The sequence below is a fragment of the Portunus trituberculatus genome, chromosome 44 (assembly GCF_017591435.1).
Source record: "Portunus trituberculatus isolate SZX2019 chromosome 44, ASM1759143v1, whole genome shotgun sequence".
NCBI classification, from domain to species: domain Eukaryota; kingdom Metazoa; phylum Arthropoda; class Malacostraca; order Decapoda; family Portunidae; genus Portunus; species Portunus trituberculatus.
In genome coordinates, this window is record NC_059298.1 from 14,074,243 (window position 1) to 14,094,832 (window position 20,590).

Below are 20,590 nucleotides of genomic sequence, written 5' to 3' on the forward strand. Positions count from 1 at the left end.
TAATCTCTGAAACAGACTGCAACTAATAATAGTTCTGTATTTCTAGATAATTTCTCATACCCTTGTTCACAGATCATCTGCATATCTTTCCAGTGTTCTTCCAGGTCACTTCCTATATTTCTACAGTAGTGTATGACTCACCTTCCTTGTTCAGCTGCACCAGTGAATCATCATGAGCTAGCTTCAGCAGATGCTCAACACTGAGAATAAAATAATTTTCCAACTCCAGAGTTCACTTTCTTTTCATTAAAGGATTATTTTCCAAGGAAATCCACAAGGATACAATGGCCACACTAGTAGGGGACAATGCTTCCTCCTATGGTATAACTAGGAAATGGGCAGCTAAATTCAAGCGAGGTAGGAAAAATTGAGGGATGACCCACATAAAGGATAACCTTCAATGGTGATCACCCAGGAAAACTTGAGTAATAATTCATAAGACTATGGAAGCGGATAAATATTTGCATCTTTAAGAAAAGAATCAGGGCAATTACTGCAGACTATTTCTATATGATCAAGGTCTATGCTATTCAAGGTTTCATTCTCCAAAAGCTTCTTCAACCAGACCAGAAGTGGCTTTGACATATATCAGGGACAATCTCTAATTCTTTTTAAGCTTAATACCTACTAACCTTGAATCCTGTCAAACTCCTGCTATCTGTCATGTGTCATTCTCCTGATAAGTGGATGGGTGCTGCAAGGGTTAAGAATACTTAAAATAGATTGATAATAATGAGGTTGTTAGTGCAGAGAAGAAAGGGAGCTTTAAAAGTAACATTCATGAATGTGGACAATAGGTGGAAATAGGTAGGTATATTTTATACAGACCCTGGTAGTGGCTTCTACCAGATTCTCTTGTGTTTTTTATCATTATCATTATTATTTTATCAATTCAAAGGCAAGGTAGATAAGAGTAAATAACATAAGTAGAACAGTAAAACTATCTTCCTTTAAGTCACTAGATAAATATACTAAAAAATATCCATTACTTTCCAGAAAAAAATATATGTAAATAATCTAGCAATACACATCATGATAGGAGATAGAAAACATCTCACAAAAATTATTTTCTTCCAAGATAAAACGACAAAGTAGTGAAGGCAAGGATACTAAGGACAATAGCAAAGCAATATCAATGATGGCAGTCCATGAACAGCAATGCAAGCAAGTGTCAGACAATTTAGTTTTGGAGTTCCAGAGGCCAATGGGCAAAATTGCTCTAATTACAGATACAGGAAAGTTTAACATTTTTTCCTAGAGTACCTAGTTGTTGATGCATGCATACAACAGGGCTGATTCAAATAAAGCTTATGGAAATGCTACGTTCTCAAGTGAAAATTTCCTGAGGCTTCATCACCATGGCCACAAGCGCAGCAGTCTCTCTACTGTAGTAAAGCATTTCAAGGAGAACACCATGTCTTATTTTCATTGATTGTGATGATTTTAAAATGTTAGTGAAATAATCATAGTTAGGTTCCAGGTTATTTTAAGACATCTAATGAAATTACCTATATAAATTGATAAAGATTTTGTATGTAACATTTATGGAAAAAAGTTAACTATGTATAAGTCATTTACTGCAAGTAACTGCACTGTCTATATTGTCCATTGGTTATATCTTTTTTCATTCTGTTTTCTAGTTTACTCCTTCTATGAACAATCCAGACTAACCTTTACTAACCTATGGAATCTATTCAGTATCATGAAATATCATAAAATCTAAAAAGTATAAACAACTTGCATTTCTGGAGAGTCAGTTAACAAACTCTTTTTTTTTTTTTTATGAAAGAAAAGACAAGAAAGAGAGGGAAGAAACATTACATGTCATATTTTGCATGTTCATTTCTATACAAGCACTGCCATATATAAGGCTGATTACTAGCAATATAACAATAACAAAACTAGTGTACCATACCTGCTGTGTATAGGTAGCTCTGTCATGTCTTACATACTGTTGTATGATATTGAGCATACAAATAGTACACAATGAATGCCTGGAATGACTCATATGGAACTCTGATGTTTACATGATGTTAATGAAATGAAGTGCTACATGTGTAATGGTGTCCCTTGGCCTCAAGTGAAAACACTATCTTGCAACAATTCTAGTATCAATAATTAATCTTGAAAAAAAAGACTAATAAAACAAGCTTTACATGTCAAGCTTAAAAAATAAGCAAGACTCACATACACATGTATTGTACTATTTCTTCTGCCACTGATTAATACTAGATACAAACTGTTTGGTGACTAAAAGCTACTCTGCTATGACTGGTTCATGCTGTCAATTGTTTTCAACTATTGCACCAAGTAGTCTTATGCTGCAGAATATATATATATATATATATATATATATATATATATATATATATATATATATATATATATATATATATATATATATATATATATATATATATATATATATATATATATATATATATATATATATATATATATATATATATATATATATATATATATATATATATATATATATATATATATATATATATATATATATATATATATATATATATATATATATATATATATATATATATATATATATATATATATATATATATATATATATATATATATATATATATATATATATATATATATAATATATATATATATATATATATATATATATATATATATATATATATATATATATATATATATATATATATATATATATATATATATATATATATATATATATATATATATATATATAAACAAAGGAAATTATATAAAAACAAAGGAAATTATAAAAAATATAATCATTCTTTATTTGCAAATAGCTTTTCAAATCTTATGTTTGTCCCGATACCACTGGAACTGCTGATTAATATCACTCATTAATAAAAATTATAGTTCCACATATGCTTAAATTACTCTCATACAACATTGCACTCTTATTGCTTCTTTAATAAAGTTAATTAAGTAATTATTGCTCATTTCTAATAAATTAACAACTGATAAAATGCTACAATTTGAGACAAAAACTATAAAAACCAAGCGATAAAACCTTTAAGTTATTGTAATCTACTAAAAGCAATTAAAGAAGCTACTCTCTACAGCTTTTTAATTGACTGACATTTATACTTTCAAAATACTGAGCTAGTATTCATAGTATGTTTAATTTCTATGACTTGGGTTGATATATGTATCTTGATTAAATATTAACACTCTGTTTCAGTGATAGAGTCTTTAGGTCTGCCCTCTAATTCAGTGACAGCAGGTACCTGCAAGGTGGCCATGAAGGGCTGACTGTCAGATTGAATAGAGGCAGTTGTGCTTGGCACCTTGGGTACAGGCAACACCTGAGGCAGCACACATGGAGGTGAATGTGGACGGGGAGATGGCCTTGCCCTTTGCCATGCCTCAGGTTGTGGCAGGGCGCTGGAGGAAGCCCATTGGGTGCGCATATCCCCATGTATGGAAGACCGGCGGGTGCTGGGGCTGTTGGGCTGGGAAATGGCCAGCCGAGTAGTTTCACTACTACACACAAAAGAGGATCTGCGACCAGTTGGGGAAAGGATACGGGAGGATGTCAGTGGGATGGATCTTGGGACAGACAACATATCAGGCAAGTTGTTGTCGATACTTGTACTATGTCTCTTTCGAAGCTCTGTTGCCCTTGAGTCTCTTCTTCCAAGGTGAGAATACACTCCATCTTCCCCATCAGAGAAGTCTGTCTTCACCGAACAAAGGTCCTCTAGAGAGACTGCCAAGTTTTCAGAATCTCTATGCATTCTCCTCTGAATCAAACCTTCCATCAGCTGGTAATCAGCTTCCTCAGCATCCCGCAATGGGTTGGAGCTGATAGTGATAGAAATTCCAGCAGATTCTGATAAGAACCGCCGGCGGACAGGAGGAGGACCTCTGCTTTGGAAATGTAGGTGTGGAGATGAGGGAGGAGACAGCCTGCAGACAGTCTCCAGTTCATCTGCCAGACTTGTATATTCACTAGCAAAGGTGAAGATTTGGGGAGGGGAAGATGGAGGAATAACTTGAATGATGGGCTGATTGGGGTTAGAGTGACACCTTTCATACTTTGGAGGGGAAGGATGTCCAGGAATTTCTTCAGTGTCATCCATAAAGCAAACTTTAGGACTGAACATTGGCTTTGAATCTCCAGACACATTGGAAGACTTGCGTATGCTACTTTTTCGACCTCCAGAAGATCTCCGTTCCCTTGATGCCCGACCTTGAGAACTTCCTGACTCAGAGTCTAATCTCTGTTTTGAGCGACGACTTTGCCGCTTGGCTTGCCTGGCACCTGAAGCCTTCACAGATTCAAAACTGAGTCCTTCCAGCATTCCCAAATGAGTGGATGTTAGAAGTTCTTCAAAATGTCCTGATTTGGGAGAGAGTTTGAGTTGGGCAGCTTCGTGTTCAGCATCAGTTGTGTCACTAACTTCTTTATCACTTGTCTCTTCTTCAGGGGTGTGTCTCCTGCTCATGAGCTTCTCTGTTTCCTCTAACATTTGATGTAGGCTTGTCTGAGATACAGAACGTGATGTGCAGCCTTCATCAGACTTGGGGCTGCCTGACCCTGAACAAGGTGAAGCAGATCTCCTGTGCTTTACATGACTCAACATGAATCGGTGAACAACAGCATAACTACTCTTGGTTTGCTCCATTGTATCCTCTAGTCTCTTTATATGAAAATCTAGATTATTCACTGATGTCATTGCTCCAATAAATTTTGCATGCATATCTTCAATTCTCTGTGCCAAGCCTTCAGTTCGCTCAGCCATGATGCGCACACGTTCCTAATGAAGAAAGACAAAAGAATTATTCAAACAATAAAGTGATGCCACCACTACTTTATGTTAGTGAAGTCTTTATCAGATCACACAAAAGCATCTAGTAAATTTAGTTTATAATACTAATGCATTTTTTGGTGAAAAGGATATGCATTTGTTTACAGCCCTCCTCTAAAAAAATCATGAAAACTATTCAATACTACACCTGATAGATAATGCAAAGTAGTTTTCCCCTGTCATATATATATATATATATATATATATATATATATATATATATATATATATATATATATATATATATATATATATATATATATATATGAAATTATAGCTGCACTCAGTGCTAATGCTGTGAATCTATGGCAGCAACTTTAAAAAGTGCAGACCATTTATTTACTAACTACTTAACAGAAAACACTGTTATGTACTATACACCTTACTCTAGCTTATGGATGTGTAGGTAGCCACAAGACAAGACACCCTTGGGAGTACACCGACTCGCAATTTTAAAGTATTGACTGCCTATGTTAGGATGATAGGTGTAGTGATTTCACATGTCTCTTCATATTCTTCAGAAAATGAAATAAATTTTGAACCTTAATCTAGTAGTAATTTATAATACTGCTGTGGATGACAGTACTATGTACCTCTGTGCTCATTTGCTCCTTTTGATCTTTCTCTCTGTTATAGCCATCCATGCACTCCTCTTCAAAATCATGCAAACGTTCTAAAGACTCTCCATCGAGGAACAACTTGAGACCATTATCATATAGGAGTGGCTTTCCTTTCCATCTCCTGAAGACATACTTGATGACCCGATGAATGTGTGACAGGATTATAAGAGGTGGCGGGAATACTGGCTTGCCTTCAAATTCCATCACAACCTGTAAATCCAAAGACAAAGTACAGAACACATTCAGACTTCATGACTGCTTTATTTAGGAGAACTGACATCAAGCTCAAGAATCATGAGATTTACAATTTGGATAATATGGTAAAGGAATTTGCTTGCTCTGGTGTTCATGTACATTTTTTTTTTCCTTTGACAATGTTATTTCAAATAGTCACTTTTACAAAGACAATGCCTTTTAATGTGAATGCAATTAGTTATAAAAAATAGTATAATGAATCTAGATTAAGATTATGAACACGTAACATAGAATTACATGGTTAATAGTCCTACAAGACATAACTCGAACAAACATCTTCTAAACAACCAATTGGATTAATGTGACAGTTTAGCACAGCCTGTTTGACAGTACCCCAATTTGTGACACTACAGTGCATTGCCAAGTACATTGATTAGGGAATTTACTCTTGGTTTTTAAAGGCAAAGCCAGCAAGAACCAAGTAGAAATTTTGACAGGGTAAGGTTTTATGTGATGTAGTTGTGACATGTATCATGTGTAACTGCACCTCTCCTTTAACTCTTGTCTTCTAGTCCCTCCCTCACTCTGTCATTACCTTTCTCCCACTCTATATCATCTTTACATATCATAATTGTGTCACATTAAATCTTCTGTTTGAATGCCTACTCAGCTCATGCCAGCTGTATCTTCAAAGCTAATAATAAACTCTTTAGTGAAACAATGCAGTGTAGTGCTATAAATAAAAGGGCAGTGTCAAACAAGCTATGCCAAAATGTTACTGATCTAACTGTTTGCTTAGATGCCATCTGCAAAATAAAACAAGGTCTAATGTGATCTGAAATGGATGGTAACAACACAGCTTACCTGAAATCTTTGGAACATCCACACCTGGTGGGATATTGCATTGACTTCCTGAAAGATGTTGTTGAACACTGCAATGAGGAGGTTGATGAGGAGGATGTTGGCCACCAGTAGGTACATGGACATGACAGTTGGAGTGAGCCACCGGCCTGGGTGGCATGGTATCTGGCCCTCGCCGCCACAGTCCGGATCAATGTCACCAGCAAACACTTCACCATACAACATAAAATAGGGCTGAAAAATCATTATTCTCTTTCAGCATGATGCTGGTAAAACCATTGCAGGCAAAAATATCAGTCTCTTAAAAATTATAAGAAAAGATACTCTTGAAATATGATGAAAATGCTAGACCAACTCAATCTGTAACAGAAAAGTGAGATCACTTTAATTAACTCAATAACTTCAAATACCTAAGGATGGAAACTAGTACTGCATTGTTTTTCAGAAGTACTAAATAATTTGTATTCAGATAAACTTAAAAGAATCCTCATCAAAATGGCATCTACTTCTGTTAATGACCAGTCTCTAATAAGTTGCCAATGATGGCACAAAAACAAAATCACTTAATTTTCCAATCAAAGCTGAGATTGAAAAATTTATGAAAATATCAGATATTCAGTCCTATGGTTGCTGCTATTTAGGCACATGAACAAGACAGCCACATAAAAGATTCATGTCTATGCACCAAAGAGTACAAGACTCAATATGGCAGCATCATGGAGCAAGCAGCATGCCTGGATGACTGAGATCTGGGTAAGGTGAGGAAAAGTCACCCTTGGGCTTAGGAGCTCAGTAATATTTTGTAGCTGCTAAGACTGATGAGAAAGGAAAATGTTGCACTCAAGCTCATCTGCTGAAGTAATATGAATTCCATTAAGACTATTGCAAATAATATTCATATAGTATATTCACAATGGCATCTCAAGTAACTTAACCCCTTCCTTACCGCAGCCACCCCCCGATATAAACAAAGCGTTCCCCTCCTATACCGCAGCCCCCTGCCCGTGTGCGCACGTGGCTCATGGCCAGATCTACACATTATATTTCTTTCTAACTCAGTGTTATGTACTTTTTTCTAAACATATTTGTCATTTTATTAATAAAAGAAAACGTAAACATAATCATAAATTGTGCACTAATCATAAATTCAGCACCACACACTCTGCACCTGGTGAGGGTGGCCCTGAGGCAGTCATAACTAGGCTGCTCCCCCTCACTTGCCGAGAGGGTTTCAACACTGCTGTCACTATCACTCTCTCCTACTTCTTTTTCAGGATCATAGTCTGAATCATATTCATCTGGAGAGTCTTCCAGTATATCCTCACTATCTGTCTCATAATTATGATAATCCTCATCGCTGCTACGCGAAGCAGACGCCATTATCTCTAACTAGAGGCAAAAGAACAGTTTCACCACGGCCGATAGTAGAGAACTGATGTTCTTGGGGGGACTGTGGGAATAATATATGTCAAAGAATAGTGATTGGCTTTATAGTTTATGCATGAAAAATTAACTCCGACATTGATTGGCTAGTGGGGGGGATGGTTTTGTTACGCTGGGGTGGCTAAAAATAACGCCTTCAGTGTTTGTTTGTTTATAGTGAACCACGTGGAGCATGAAAAAGGCAAAATCCACACTCAGGCCACGGTTATACACGGAAATGTATTGGTGTGGTACGCGCATTACGGCAGCATCTTGCGGTACCACGAGGTCGCTTTTGCGCGTGGTACGCACGTACTACAAAACAGTCTTGCGGTAAGGAAGGGGTTAATCTTATCTTAAAGTGAAAAACATTCATTGTCTTTTTTTATACGAAAAAAACTTGCCAAGGGCAACAAAACATAAAAAAAAGGCCTACTTGAATGCAAGCTCCCTAAAAAAATAGTAAAGCCAAAAGTCTGAGATAAATGTCTTGGAACCTCCTCCTTAAAAGAAGTCAAGTTGTAGGAAGATGGAGATACAAAAGCAGGCTGGGAGTTCCAGAGTTTATCAGAGAAAGGTAAGAATGATTGAGAATACTGGTTAACTCTTGTATTAGAGAGCTGGACAGAATAAGTATGAGAAGAAGAAGAGAGCCTTGTGCAGCGTGGCCACAGGAGGAGGGGAGGCATGCAGTTAGCAAGATCAGTAGAACAGTAAGCATGAAAATAGCGATAAAAGATAGAAAGAGATGCAACATTTCAGCAGTGAGAAAAAGGCTGAAGACAGTTAGTCAGAGAAGTAGAGTTGATGAAATGAAAAGCTTTTGATTCTACCCTATCTAATAAAACTGTGTGAGTGGAAGCCCTAAAATATGCAAAAAGTACTCCATACAAGAAAGGATAAGGCCCTTGTACAGAGTTAGCAGTTGGGAGGGGTGAGAAAAACTGGCGATGTCTCAGAACACCTAACTTCATAGAAGCTGTTTTAGCAAGAGATGAAATGTGAAGTTTCCAGTTAAGGTTATGAGTAAAGGACAGACTGAGGATATTCAGTGTAGAAGAGGGAGACTGTTGAGTGTCACTGAAGAAGAGGGGATAGTTGTCTGGAAGGTTGTGTCCAGTTAATAGATGGAGGCATTGAACGCTACTAAGTCTTCTCTGCCCCAATCAGAAATCTTAGATGGATCAGAAGTCAGGCATTCTGTGGCATCCCTGCATGAACTGTTGACTTCCTAAAAGTTTGGTCATCTCTGAAAGAATGTGGAAAGATGTAGGGTGGTATCATTAACATTTGAGTGGATACGGCAAGAAGATTGGTTAAGATCATTAATGAATAAAAGAGAGTGGGTGACAGGACAGAACCATGAGGAACACCACTGTTTATAGATTTAGAAGAACAGTGGCTGTCTACCACAGCTACAATAGAATGGTCAGAAAGGAAACTTGAGATAAAGTTGCAGAGAGAAGGATAGAAACTGTAGGAGGGCAGTTTTGAAATCAAAGCTTTATGCCAAACTCTATTAAAAGCTTTTGATATGTCTAATGCGACAAAAAAACTTTTACAGAAATATCTAAAAGAGGATGACCAAGACTCAGTAAGGAAAGCCAGATAACCAGTAGAGCGACCTTGACAGAGGCCAAACTGGTAATCATATAAAAGATTGTGAAGTGACAGATGTTTGAGAATCTTCCTATTGAGGATAGATTAAAAACCTTAACATAAGCACGAGAATAAAGCTATAGGACAGTAGTTTGAAGGATTAAAATGGTCACCCTTTTTAGGAACAGGCTGAATGTAGGCATACATCCAGCAAGAAGGAAAGGTAGAAGTCGATAGACATAGTTGAAAGAGTTTGGCCAGACAAGGTGCAAGCATGGAAGCACAGTTTTTGAGAATAATAGGAGGGACCCCATCAGGTCCATAAGCCTTTTCGAGGGTTTAAGCCAGAGAGGGCATGGAAAACATCATTACGAAGAATTTTGATTGTAGACATGAAATAGTCAGAGGGCAGAGGAGAGGGAGGAAACAAGCCCAGAATCATCCAAGATGGAGTTGTTAGCAAATGTTTGAGACAAGAGTTCAGCTTTAGAGACAGATGATATGGCAGTAGTGCCATCAGGATGAAATAAAGGAAGGAAAGATGAAGAAGTAAAGTTATTGGAGATGTTTTTGGCCAGATGCCAAAAGTCACAAGGGGAGTTAGAGTTTGAAAGATTATGACATTTTCTATTTATGAAGGTTAGGTTAGGTTAGGTTTAGCAATTTGAAGAACAGACTTGGCATGATTCCAGGCAGAAATATAAAGTGCCTGACAATCAGGTGATGGAAGGCTCAAGTACCTTTTGTGGGCAACCTCACTATCATGCATAGCATGTGAACAGGCTGTGTGGTTTAGGTTGAGAAAAAGAAATGAGGAATGTACACCTCCATGCCAGACACTATCAGCACTGTTATGTGTTCAGCACAGAGATGGGTGTCAGACACCCATCTCTGTGCGGAAACAGTAATCATTCCAGGGAAAATGAGCAAAATACCTCCTCAGGTCCCCCCAACTGGCAGAGGCAAAATGCCAGAGGCACCTCCACTTTGAGGGATCCTGAGGATGGATTGGTGAAATAGGGCAAGATACAGAAATGAGATCAGAAAAACCCAATGGAGAAGATAGGGTAATAGCATAAGCATTAGGGATTAGAGGTGAGGACAAGATCAAGAATGTTGAGCGTATCTCCAAGATAGTCAGGAATGCGAGTAGGATGTTGCACCAGTTGCTCTAGGTCTTGGAGGATAGCAAAGTTGAAGGGTAGTTCACCAGAATGGTCAATGAAGGGAAAGGAAAGCCAAAGCTGGTGGTGAACACTGAAATCTCCCAGGATGGAGATCTCCATGCAAGGATAGAGGAGCAGAATGTGCTCCACTTTGGAAGTTAAATAGTCAAAAGAATTTACTATAGTAAAAGGAGTTAAGGGAGAGATAGACAGCACAGACAAATTTAGTTAGAGAGTGACTATTGACTAAACCAGACAGTGGAAAACTAGGAAGATTTCTCAGAATCAAAAACACTTTATAACTGTATTATAAGGTTCTTCTTTAAATAAAGAATACATTCTAAGAATAGAAAAAAAAAACTTGAAATGAAAATTCTTTTACAATTTTTTTATGCAGGTCCAGATCTGTATAAAAAATTATTTTTTGCAAAAAATTTTTTTTTTCTCAGTTTACAGGCAGTTCAAGAAGTATATAGAGAAAAATATTGATCAGTTCAAGAAGTATATAGAGAGGAAAAATATTGATATAAAAACTGGACATGACTTACAGAAGTGTTCATTTTAAGTATCTTCATTCTATAGTTCAATATTTTTACCATCTGTTGCATTCCTAGGAACTCAAAAAGACTTTAAAACTGTATATAAGGATTCTTATTTAAGTAAAGAACACATTCCAGTAATCAGACAAAAATATCTGAAATCAATACTTGTCAGAATTTTAAATGCAAATTTTTACAAAAAATTGAAAAAAAATTACAATAAAAAATTTTCCTCTAAATTTACAGACAATCTAATAAGTATGTATTTAAAGAAGAATATGGATACCAAAATTATGCATCACTTTATTTAAGTACCTTTATTTTATATTAAAATAAAAAAGGTTTTATCTATGCTGCATTCCCAGGAACTCCCAAAATAGCTTATAACTTCATATAATGGTTCTTCTTGAAGTAAAAAACAAACAAATAATCAGAAAAAGTATTTGAAATTATATTTTTTTTCAAATTCTTTTTAATATAGGTCCAAACCTGTATGAAAGATTTTTCTTTAAATTTACTGACAATTCACTAAACATTTTGGGAAGAATATTGATATAAAGATTATGTATCAGTTGAAAATTTTTTTTTTCTTTTATTTATCTATTTCATTTTACAGTTAAAACTTTCATTATGTATGGTTTATTACTTTGCTAATGACTTTCCTCTATAAAGATTGTTTTCCTCTTCTATTTGTTAGTTTCAAATTTAAGTCTTCTGCCTTTTCCACACTCCCCACCTTATATTCTTTTGTTGTCACATCTGATGTGATGTGGCAAAGCAGCACTGCAGTGCCATCACATCTAAAGCTGTGTATTTACCTAGTTGTATTTACCTAGTTGTAGTTTTACAGGGCCTGGGCTTTATGCTTGTGTGGTCCCGTCTCCATATCTACACTTATCCAATTTTTCTTTAAAACTATGTACACTCTTTGCTGACACCACTTCCTCACTCAAACTGTTCCAAGTCTCAACACATCTTTGCGGGAAACTAAATTTCTTAACATCTCTCAGACATCGTCCCTTCCTTAGTTTCTTACTATGCGATTTTGTGCTTCTAAAGTCATATTCTTCTCTCAGGATCAGTTTCTCATGTGTGTGTGTGTGTGTGTGTGTGTGTGTGTGTGTGTGTGTGTGTGTGTGTGTGTGTGTGTAAATCACCTCTTCCTCCTCCTCCTCGGTCGCCTGCTGGTCACCCAGCCAGTCTTCCCCATTACAGAGCGAGCTCAGAGCTCATAGACCGATCTTCGGGTAGGACTGAGACCACATCAACACACAACACACACCAGGAAAGCGAGGCCACAACCCATCGAATTACATCCCGTACCTATTTACTGCTAGGTGAACAGGGACCACACATTAAGAGGCTTGCCCATTTGCCTCGCCACTTACCGGGACTTGAACCCGGCCCTCTCGATTGTGAGTCGAGAGTGTGTGTGTGTGTGTAAATCACCTCCTCCTCCTCCTCCTCGGTCGCCTGCTGGTCACCCAGCCAGTCTTCCCCATTACGGAGCGAGCTCAGAGCTCATAGACCGATCTTCGGGTAGGACTGAGACCACATCAACACACAACACACACCGGGAAAGCGAGGCCACAACCCATCGAATTACATCCCGTACCTATTTACTGCTAGGTGAACAGGGACCACACATTAAGAGGCTTGCCCATTTGCCTCGCCACTTACCGGGACTTGAACCCGGCCCTCTCGATTGTGAGTCGAGAGTGTGTGTGTGTGTGTAAATCACCTCCTCCTCCTCCTCCTCGGTCGCCTGCTGGTCACCCAGCCAGTCTTCCCCATTACGGAGCGAGCTCAGAGCTCATAGACCGATCTTCGGGTAGGACTGAGACCACATCAACACACAACACACAGGAAAGCGAGGCCACAACCCATGAATTACATCCATGTATATTTACTGCTAGGTGAACAGGGACCACACATTAAGAGGCTTGCCCATTTGCCTCGCCACTTACCGGGACTTGAACCCGGCCCTCTCGATTGTGAGTCGAGAGAGTGTGTGTGTGTGTGTGTGTGTGTGTGTGTGTGTGTGTGTGTGTGTGTGTGTGTGTGTGTGTGTGTGTGTGTGTGTGTGTGTATTTACCTATTTGTGTATTACAGGGCCCGAGCTAAGCTCTGTGTCCTGTCTCCTTGTCCTTGGTAGTCCCATTTCCTTCAGCCATTCTTCATATGTTAAGTCCTTTAGTTCTGGCACCATCTTTGTAGCAATCTTCTGTATTCGTTCTAATTTTCTTATATCTTTTATAGAGCTCGGAGACCACATCACAGTTGCATATTTCAGTTTTGGACGTATCATGCTTGTGATGATTTCTTTCATCATATCTTTGTCCATGAATTGAAATGCCACTCTTATATTAGTCAACATTTTATATGATATACCAAATATCTTGCTTATATGTTTTTCAGGGTTCAGATTTTCCTGTATAATCACTCCCAGATCTATTTCCTCTTTAGTCTTCATTATTTCTTCCTCTCCCATCAAATAGTCCCATATCAGTATTCTTTTGCGCTTTCCTAGCTCCATTAAGTGACATTTCCTGGCATTGAACTCCAATTTCCACGTCTTACTCCACTCATAGATCTTGTTTATATCATATGTAACAGCAAACAGTCCTCCTGGTTTTTGGTAACTCTTAATAGCTTTGCATCATCAGCAAATAGATTAATGTAACTGTTTATCCCATTGTGAATGTCATTTACATAAATCTGAAACATAATGGGGGCTAACAATGACCCTTGTGGCACTCAGCTTGCTACTTTACCCCAAGATGAGTGTGTATCCTTGACCACAGTTCTCATCTCCCTGTCCTTCAAATAATCTCTTGTCCAGGCTAACAAAGTTCCTTGCAGTCCTCCTATGTTCTCTAGTTTCCAAGGTAGTGTTCCATGAAGGACTTTATCAAAACCCTTTTTTATGTCCAGGTATACTGTGTCCACCCATCCATCTCTTATCCAGTCCTTCTATTACTCCCAAGTAGAAGCTTAATAAATTCGACACACATGACCGTCCTGTCCTGATGCTTGTTATGACTTGTTTTTCTTCCAAATGTTTAACCCATTTTTCTTTGAAAATTATTTCACACAACTTTCCTATAATGCTTGTGAGTGACACTGGTCTGTAATTTAATGGCTCAGTTGCCATTCTCCCTTTAAATATCTGTATTAAATTGGCTCTTTTCCATTCTAGTGGAACTTTCCCTTCATTTAGTGAACTTGTAATTATATCCCAAATTGGATCCAGTAATTGCTCTTTACATTCTTTTAGCACCCAGCCTGAAACACCATCAGGCCCCATTGTTTTTCTGACATCCAAATTACCTAATAATTTTCTAATATCTTCTTTGTGCACTGTTCTGTAAGATCTTCTACAGTGAACACTGTTCTGAAGCTCTAATTCATTATTTCACACATTTCCTTCTCTGTTTGGTATGTCTTCCATCCTTTAATTATTTTTTCTATTGTTTCCTTGTTCTTCATTTTGCCATTTATGAATTTGTAGAAAAGCTTGGGTTCGTCTTTGCTTTTACTCACCACATCTTTTTCAGTTTCTTTCTTCCTCTCTCCTTACTCTAATATATTAATTTCTTGCATCCTTATACTGCCATCTGTTATTGTCCTTTTTCTGCTTTATGAGTTTCTTCCAAGCTTTATCTTTTGTCTTTTTCGTGTCTGTGCACCTAGCATTGTACCAAGTGTGCATTTTTTTCCTAACTCTATAAAAAGGTATGTATTTCTTTAGTCCATTATATTTCTGTAAGAATATTTCATATTTTCCTTGTATTGTCCTTTCGTACATATTGTTTCTCCATTCAATGTCAGCAAAAAAATTCCTTAATTTTTCATAATTCTTGCATCATTTAATCTCTTTTTTGTAGTTATCTCTGTAACTTATCCCATCCTCCTCCTGTATTTCCAGCTCTAATGTCACATGATCACTTCTTCCCATTGGAAGGGGGCTCTGGTTTCTTTGTGAATACTATGTCAAGTAACAATGGTTCTTCTTCCCCCCTGTACCTTGTTGACTCCTCCACCCACTGGTCCATTGTATTTACCATTGTCAACTCTAACATTTCTTCGCTCCACTGTCCAGCATTATCCATTACTTCCATCTCACTCCAGTATATTTTTTTACAGTTAAAGTCTCCAACTAAAAGGATTCTTCCATTTCTTCTCAACATATTATGTAAGTACTCTCTTTGCATGTCTTCATGTTCCTCAGTTCCCCATGTATTTGTCTTAGGTGGCACATAATATGTAACTATGATTTTCCTTTTCCTCAATTCCTTTGTTTTGATTGTTACTCCCATTTCTTTCACCTTGCCCTCACCACATTGCACATCCGCCACACATATATTATCACGAACCATTATTAGCACTTCTCCTTCCCGTCTCTTACCTCTTCCTTAAAATTTACATGGATCACTGCTCTTAGTTTTGTTTCAACAGTGAACATAACATCCAAGTTTTTCTCTTTCAAATATTCCTTAACCTCCAACACACTGGATTACAACCCATCTATTATATTACTACAAGTCACTCTTAATTTCTTGCCTCCTCCATGACCTCTTCCTTCTTCCGTAGATACCACTTCTTAGTCTCATATCCAGAACCCTCCAGTAGAAAATCTTTTTCTCAATCTCTCTCCCTTTCTTGTTTTTTTTCCTTAGCTTCATTTCTTAGCACTTTTTCTTTTTCCCTCTCCTCTAGGTTCATACCTCTTTTTATCCAAATATCTTTTTGTTCAGTATCATCGGCCAGCTTCATTGGACTCCTATCCCTCTCACTAAATCTTCCCAACCTAATCACTTCCTCCACCTCCTGGTCCACCTCCTGTGTGCTGTCCTGGACCAATTTGATAATAGTTTTGGCCAATTCTCTCTCTACATTCTTTCATGAACTTATTTGGATTTTTTTTTTTTCCTTAATCCCAAAAATCATGAAACATTTCCTCTTATCCACTGTATCACACACTATATCTTCTTTCTCCTTAATTACTTGTATTACAGTGTCTTTTGTTTTTTCCTGAATTTGCCTCTTTACTACCTCTGAAAATTTAACTTTTTCCTCTTCTTGTCCTGGTTTCCATGCATTTCATAATTCCTTCAGCTTGTTTTCACCCAATCCACCTTCCACCCTGTCCTCAATCCTTAAGGAGTTTTCGTAGTCTTGACATATAATTTTTAGTATATCATTTTGTTTCTTTTATCTCCTGTATCTCCTCCTTTAATCCTTGATTGATTACAATGACCTTCTCACATTCGACTAATCTCAATCTCAGCTCTGTGTTTTCCGCTGTCAGTCTGTCCTGCTTGTCCATTAAACTCGACATCACTTCCTTCATGTACCTTATCTCTCTTTCTACGTTGATCAACCTCCTCATCCTCTTTCATCCCTAAATCCAGAAAATTCATTATCCATATTATCCTCAGTCAATTTCCTGAGTCCTACATGTGTTTCAATATATCGCAGATTTTCACTCGGTGACATTTGTTTTGATTGTGTCATACATCTGGCCGCACCACTCAGTTCCACTTCTCTCTCCATTTTTATCCATCTGTACGATCCAAAACACTTATTTATTATGGAGACAGGAGAACCCTATGGCTCCCTAACCCCCAGTACATACATCTAGGTCAGGCTCCAACGCCTGTTGTAGCTTGTTCCAAGCATGTCCTCTCTGTGTGATGTCGGCAGTGTGTGTGTGTGTGTATTTACCTATTTGTATTTACCTATTTGTGTATTACAGGGCCCGAGCTGAGCTCTCTGTGTCCTGTCTCCTTGTCCATTCCTGTCATATCTCTCTTTCATCTGATTGACACACACTACATCAACGACATGACAGCTCAGTTTATTCCACTTATCAATGCTACGATGCGGGAAACTGTATTTTCTCACGTCATTTAGACAGATGTCCTTTATTAGCTTTTTTCCATGTCCTCGGAGATAATTACTTGTGGTCACCTTTATCAACTCTCTATCCAGTATGTCACTGCCTGGTCAAACTCTTTCATCTGTGTCTCTCTACTTCTATTTATCCTTCTTGCTGGAAGTTTGCTCACATTCAACCTGTCCCTAAAAAAGGTGACCACTCCAATCCTTCTAACTACCGCCCTATAGCTTTGATTTCCTGCCTTTCTAAAGCCTTTGAGTCTATCCTTAATAGGAAGATAATGAGGCATCTATCAGCTCACAACCTTCTCTCTGATTGCCAGTATGGTTTCCGTAAAGGCAGATCTACTGGTGATCTTCTTACTTTCCTAACTGAATCTTGGTCATCCTCTTTTAGGGACTTCGGTGAAACCTTTGCTGTCGGCCTTGACATATCGAAAGCCTTCGATAGAGTCTGGCACAAATCTTTAATTTCTAAACTACCCTCCTACGGATTCTATCCTTCTCTCTGTACCTTCATCTCCAGTTTCCTTTCCGATCGTTCTATTGCTGCTGTAGTAGACGGTCACTGTTCTTCCCTAAAACTATCAACAGTGGTGTTCCACAGGGTTCTGTCCTATCACCCACTCTCTTTCTATTATTCATCAATGATCTCCTAAATCTGACTCAATGCCCTATCCACTCCTATGCTGATGATACCACCTTGCATTATTCAACAGCGTTCAACAGACGCCCAACCCAACAACAATTAAATGACTCAAGGCGAGATGCTATAGGACGCCTAACTTCTGATCTTTCACTTGTTTCTGATTGGGGCAGAAAACCTGGTTTTGTTCAATGCCTCAAAAACTCAATTTCTACAACTATCTACTCGACATAACCTTCCAGACAACTATCCTCTCTTCTTCAATAACACTCAACTTCCCTCTCCTCTACATTAAACACACTCGGTCTATCCTTCACTAAAAATCTAAACTGGAAATTTCACATCTCTACTCTTGCTAAATCAGCTTCCAAGAAGTTAGGTGTCCTGTGGCGTCTTCGTCCATTTTCTCTCCCTCCCAGCTGCTTGCTATGTACAGGGGCCTCATCCGCCCGTGTATGGAGTATGGCTCTCATGTCTGGGGGGGATCCACACACAGCTTTACTAAACAAGGTGGAATCTAAAGCTTTTCGTCTTATCAACTCTTCTCCTCTAACTGACTGTCTTGATTCTTTAAGTCACCGCCGCAATGTTGCATCTTTATCTGTCTTCTACCGCTGTTTTCATGCTGTCTGCTCTTCTGAACTTGCTAACTGCTTGCCTTCCCCCTCCTGCGGCCTCGCTGCACAAGACTCTCTACTTCTTCTCATCCCTATTCTGTCCATCTTCCTAATGCAAGAGTTAACCAGTATCTTCACTCCTTCATTCCCTACACTGGTAAACTCTGGAACTCTCTACCTGTGTCTGTATTTCCACCTGCCTATGACTTAAACTCTTTCAAAGAGGAGTGTCAAGACACCTCTTACGTTAACTGGACCCTCCTTTTAGATTTTTTGTTTTTCTTTCTCCTACTTTCCTCTCAACAGGGCCTGGCAACCAGCGGGATTTTTTTTTTCAACACTTTGTTTTCCCTTGGCCAGTGCCCTTGTATGTCAATCTTGTTCACCAATTTATACATAGTTATCATGTCTCCTCTTGTTCTTCTCTCTTCTAATGTGGTCAGCCCCAGCTTCCTCAGTCTTTCCTCATAGTCTAACTCCCTGAGTCCTGGTACCATCCTTGTTGCCAGCCTCTGTACCCTTTCTACCTTCTTCACATTTTTCTTCATATGCGGTGACCAGACACATGCTGCATATTCTAACTGGGGTCTTATTAAGGTACATAATATCTTCTTCATCATTCCTTCATCTAGGTAGTGGAATGCAAGGCCAATATTTTGAAGCATGTTGTATGTTTTCCAAAAAATCTTGTTAATGTGTTTCTCCGGTGACAAAGTGTTTTGCACGGTTACTCCTAAGTCTTTCTCCTCATTGGTCTCTTTAATTTTCTCATCACCCAGCCTGTAATCCCAGTTTGGTCTGTATCTACTTCTTCCCATTTTCATAACATGGGTCTTGTCTATATTAAATTCCATCTGCCACTCTTTACTCCACTCATATATTTTATCAAGATCTTCCTGTAACTTGTTACAATCTTCCACATTCTTTACTCTCCTCATAATTTTAGTATCATCTGCAAACATGTTCATGTAACTGTCAATTCCTACTGGCATATCATTAACATAAATCAAAAACATGATGGGACCCAGCACTGACCCTTGTGGAACTCCACTGGTTACCTTCTTCCACTCGGACTTCTTCCTCTCACCACTGTTCTCATTTCTCTTCCCATTAAGTAATTTTCCATCCATTTTGCTAGTTTATCATTTACTCCTCCAATCATCTTTAGTTTCCACATCAGTCTATTGTGTGGTACTTTATCAAAGGCCTTTCTCAAGTCCAGGTAGATAGCATCCACCCATCCCTCTCTATGTTGTAGTATGTCAGTCACTCTTGAATAAAAACATAATAAATTGGATACACACGATCTTCCTTTTCTGAAACCAAACTGCCTTTCACTCAGAATGTTTTCACTTTCTAGATACTCACTCCACTTAGCTTTAATTACTTCTTCACATACCTTGCACAATATACTAGTTAACGATACTGGTCTATAATTTAGCAGTTCCATCCTACTACCATTCTTATATATAGGCACAATGTCAGCTCTTTTCCACTCTTTCGGGACTAATCCTGTTCGTATGGAGGTTTCCACAATATCAAATACAGGGTTCAACAATTGATCCTTACATTCATTTAGCAACCTCCCAGATATGCCATCAGGCCCCATTGATTTATTAATATCCAGATTGCTTATAATTTTCCTTACATCTTCCTTAGTAACCATGATGTGTAATTCACTGTTTGATCTGCTGCAGTCTCTGACGAGACAGCCAGACGTTACCCTACGGAACGAGCTCAGAGCTCATTATTTCCGATCTTGGGATAGGTCTGAGACCAGGCACACACCACACACCGGGACAACAAGGTCACAACTCCTCGATTTACATTCCGTACCTACTCACTGCTAGGTGAACAGAGGCTACACGTGAAAGAACACACACCCAAATATCTCCACCCGGCCGGGGAATCGAACCCGGTCATCTGGCTTGTGAAGCCAGCGCTCTAACCACTGAGCTACCGGGCCGTGTGTGTGTGTGTGTGTGTGTGTGTGTGTGTGTGTGTGTGTGTGTGTGTGTGTGTGTGTGTGTGTGTGTGTGTGTGGTCCTCATATCCAGTATAAAGTGGTACACTGTACTGCCATCAGTCTTCCTTTTCCCCTCTCTTGTATGTAAATATGAGTGAAAATGTTTTGGCTAAGTGATTTATCCACATAAAGACTTTGTATGTTCAGGTATGTAAAC

General features: G+C 38.2%; 1 protein-coding gene across 8 annotated transcripts in view; it reads right to left on the reverse strand.

The window, feature by feature from the left end:
* Nucleotides 1–2,773: 2,773 nt before the first annotated feature.
* The window catches only part of LOC123518581 (transient receptor potential cation channel trpm-like), a 119,497-nt gene continuing 101,680 nt past the window's right edge, over nt 2,774–20,590 (reverse strand). For 7 of the 8 annotated variants that reach the window (XM_045279460.1, XM_045279464.1, XM_045279458.1 and 4 more), the window contains 3 exons: nt 6,521–6,751; nt 5,435–5,671; nt 2,774–4,790 (listed from right to left, as the gene is read on the reverse strand). In XM_045279460.1, the coding sequence (XP_045135395.1) occupies nt 3,195–4,790; nt 5,435–5,671; nt 6,521–6,751 (2,064 nt within the window). In that variant the 3' untranslated portion in view covers nt 2,774–3,194. The remainder of the gene's footprint in view (nt 4,791–5,434; nt 5,672–6,520; nt 6,752–20,590) is intronic. The other variant, XM_045279465.1, reaches the window with a different exon arrangement.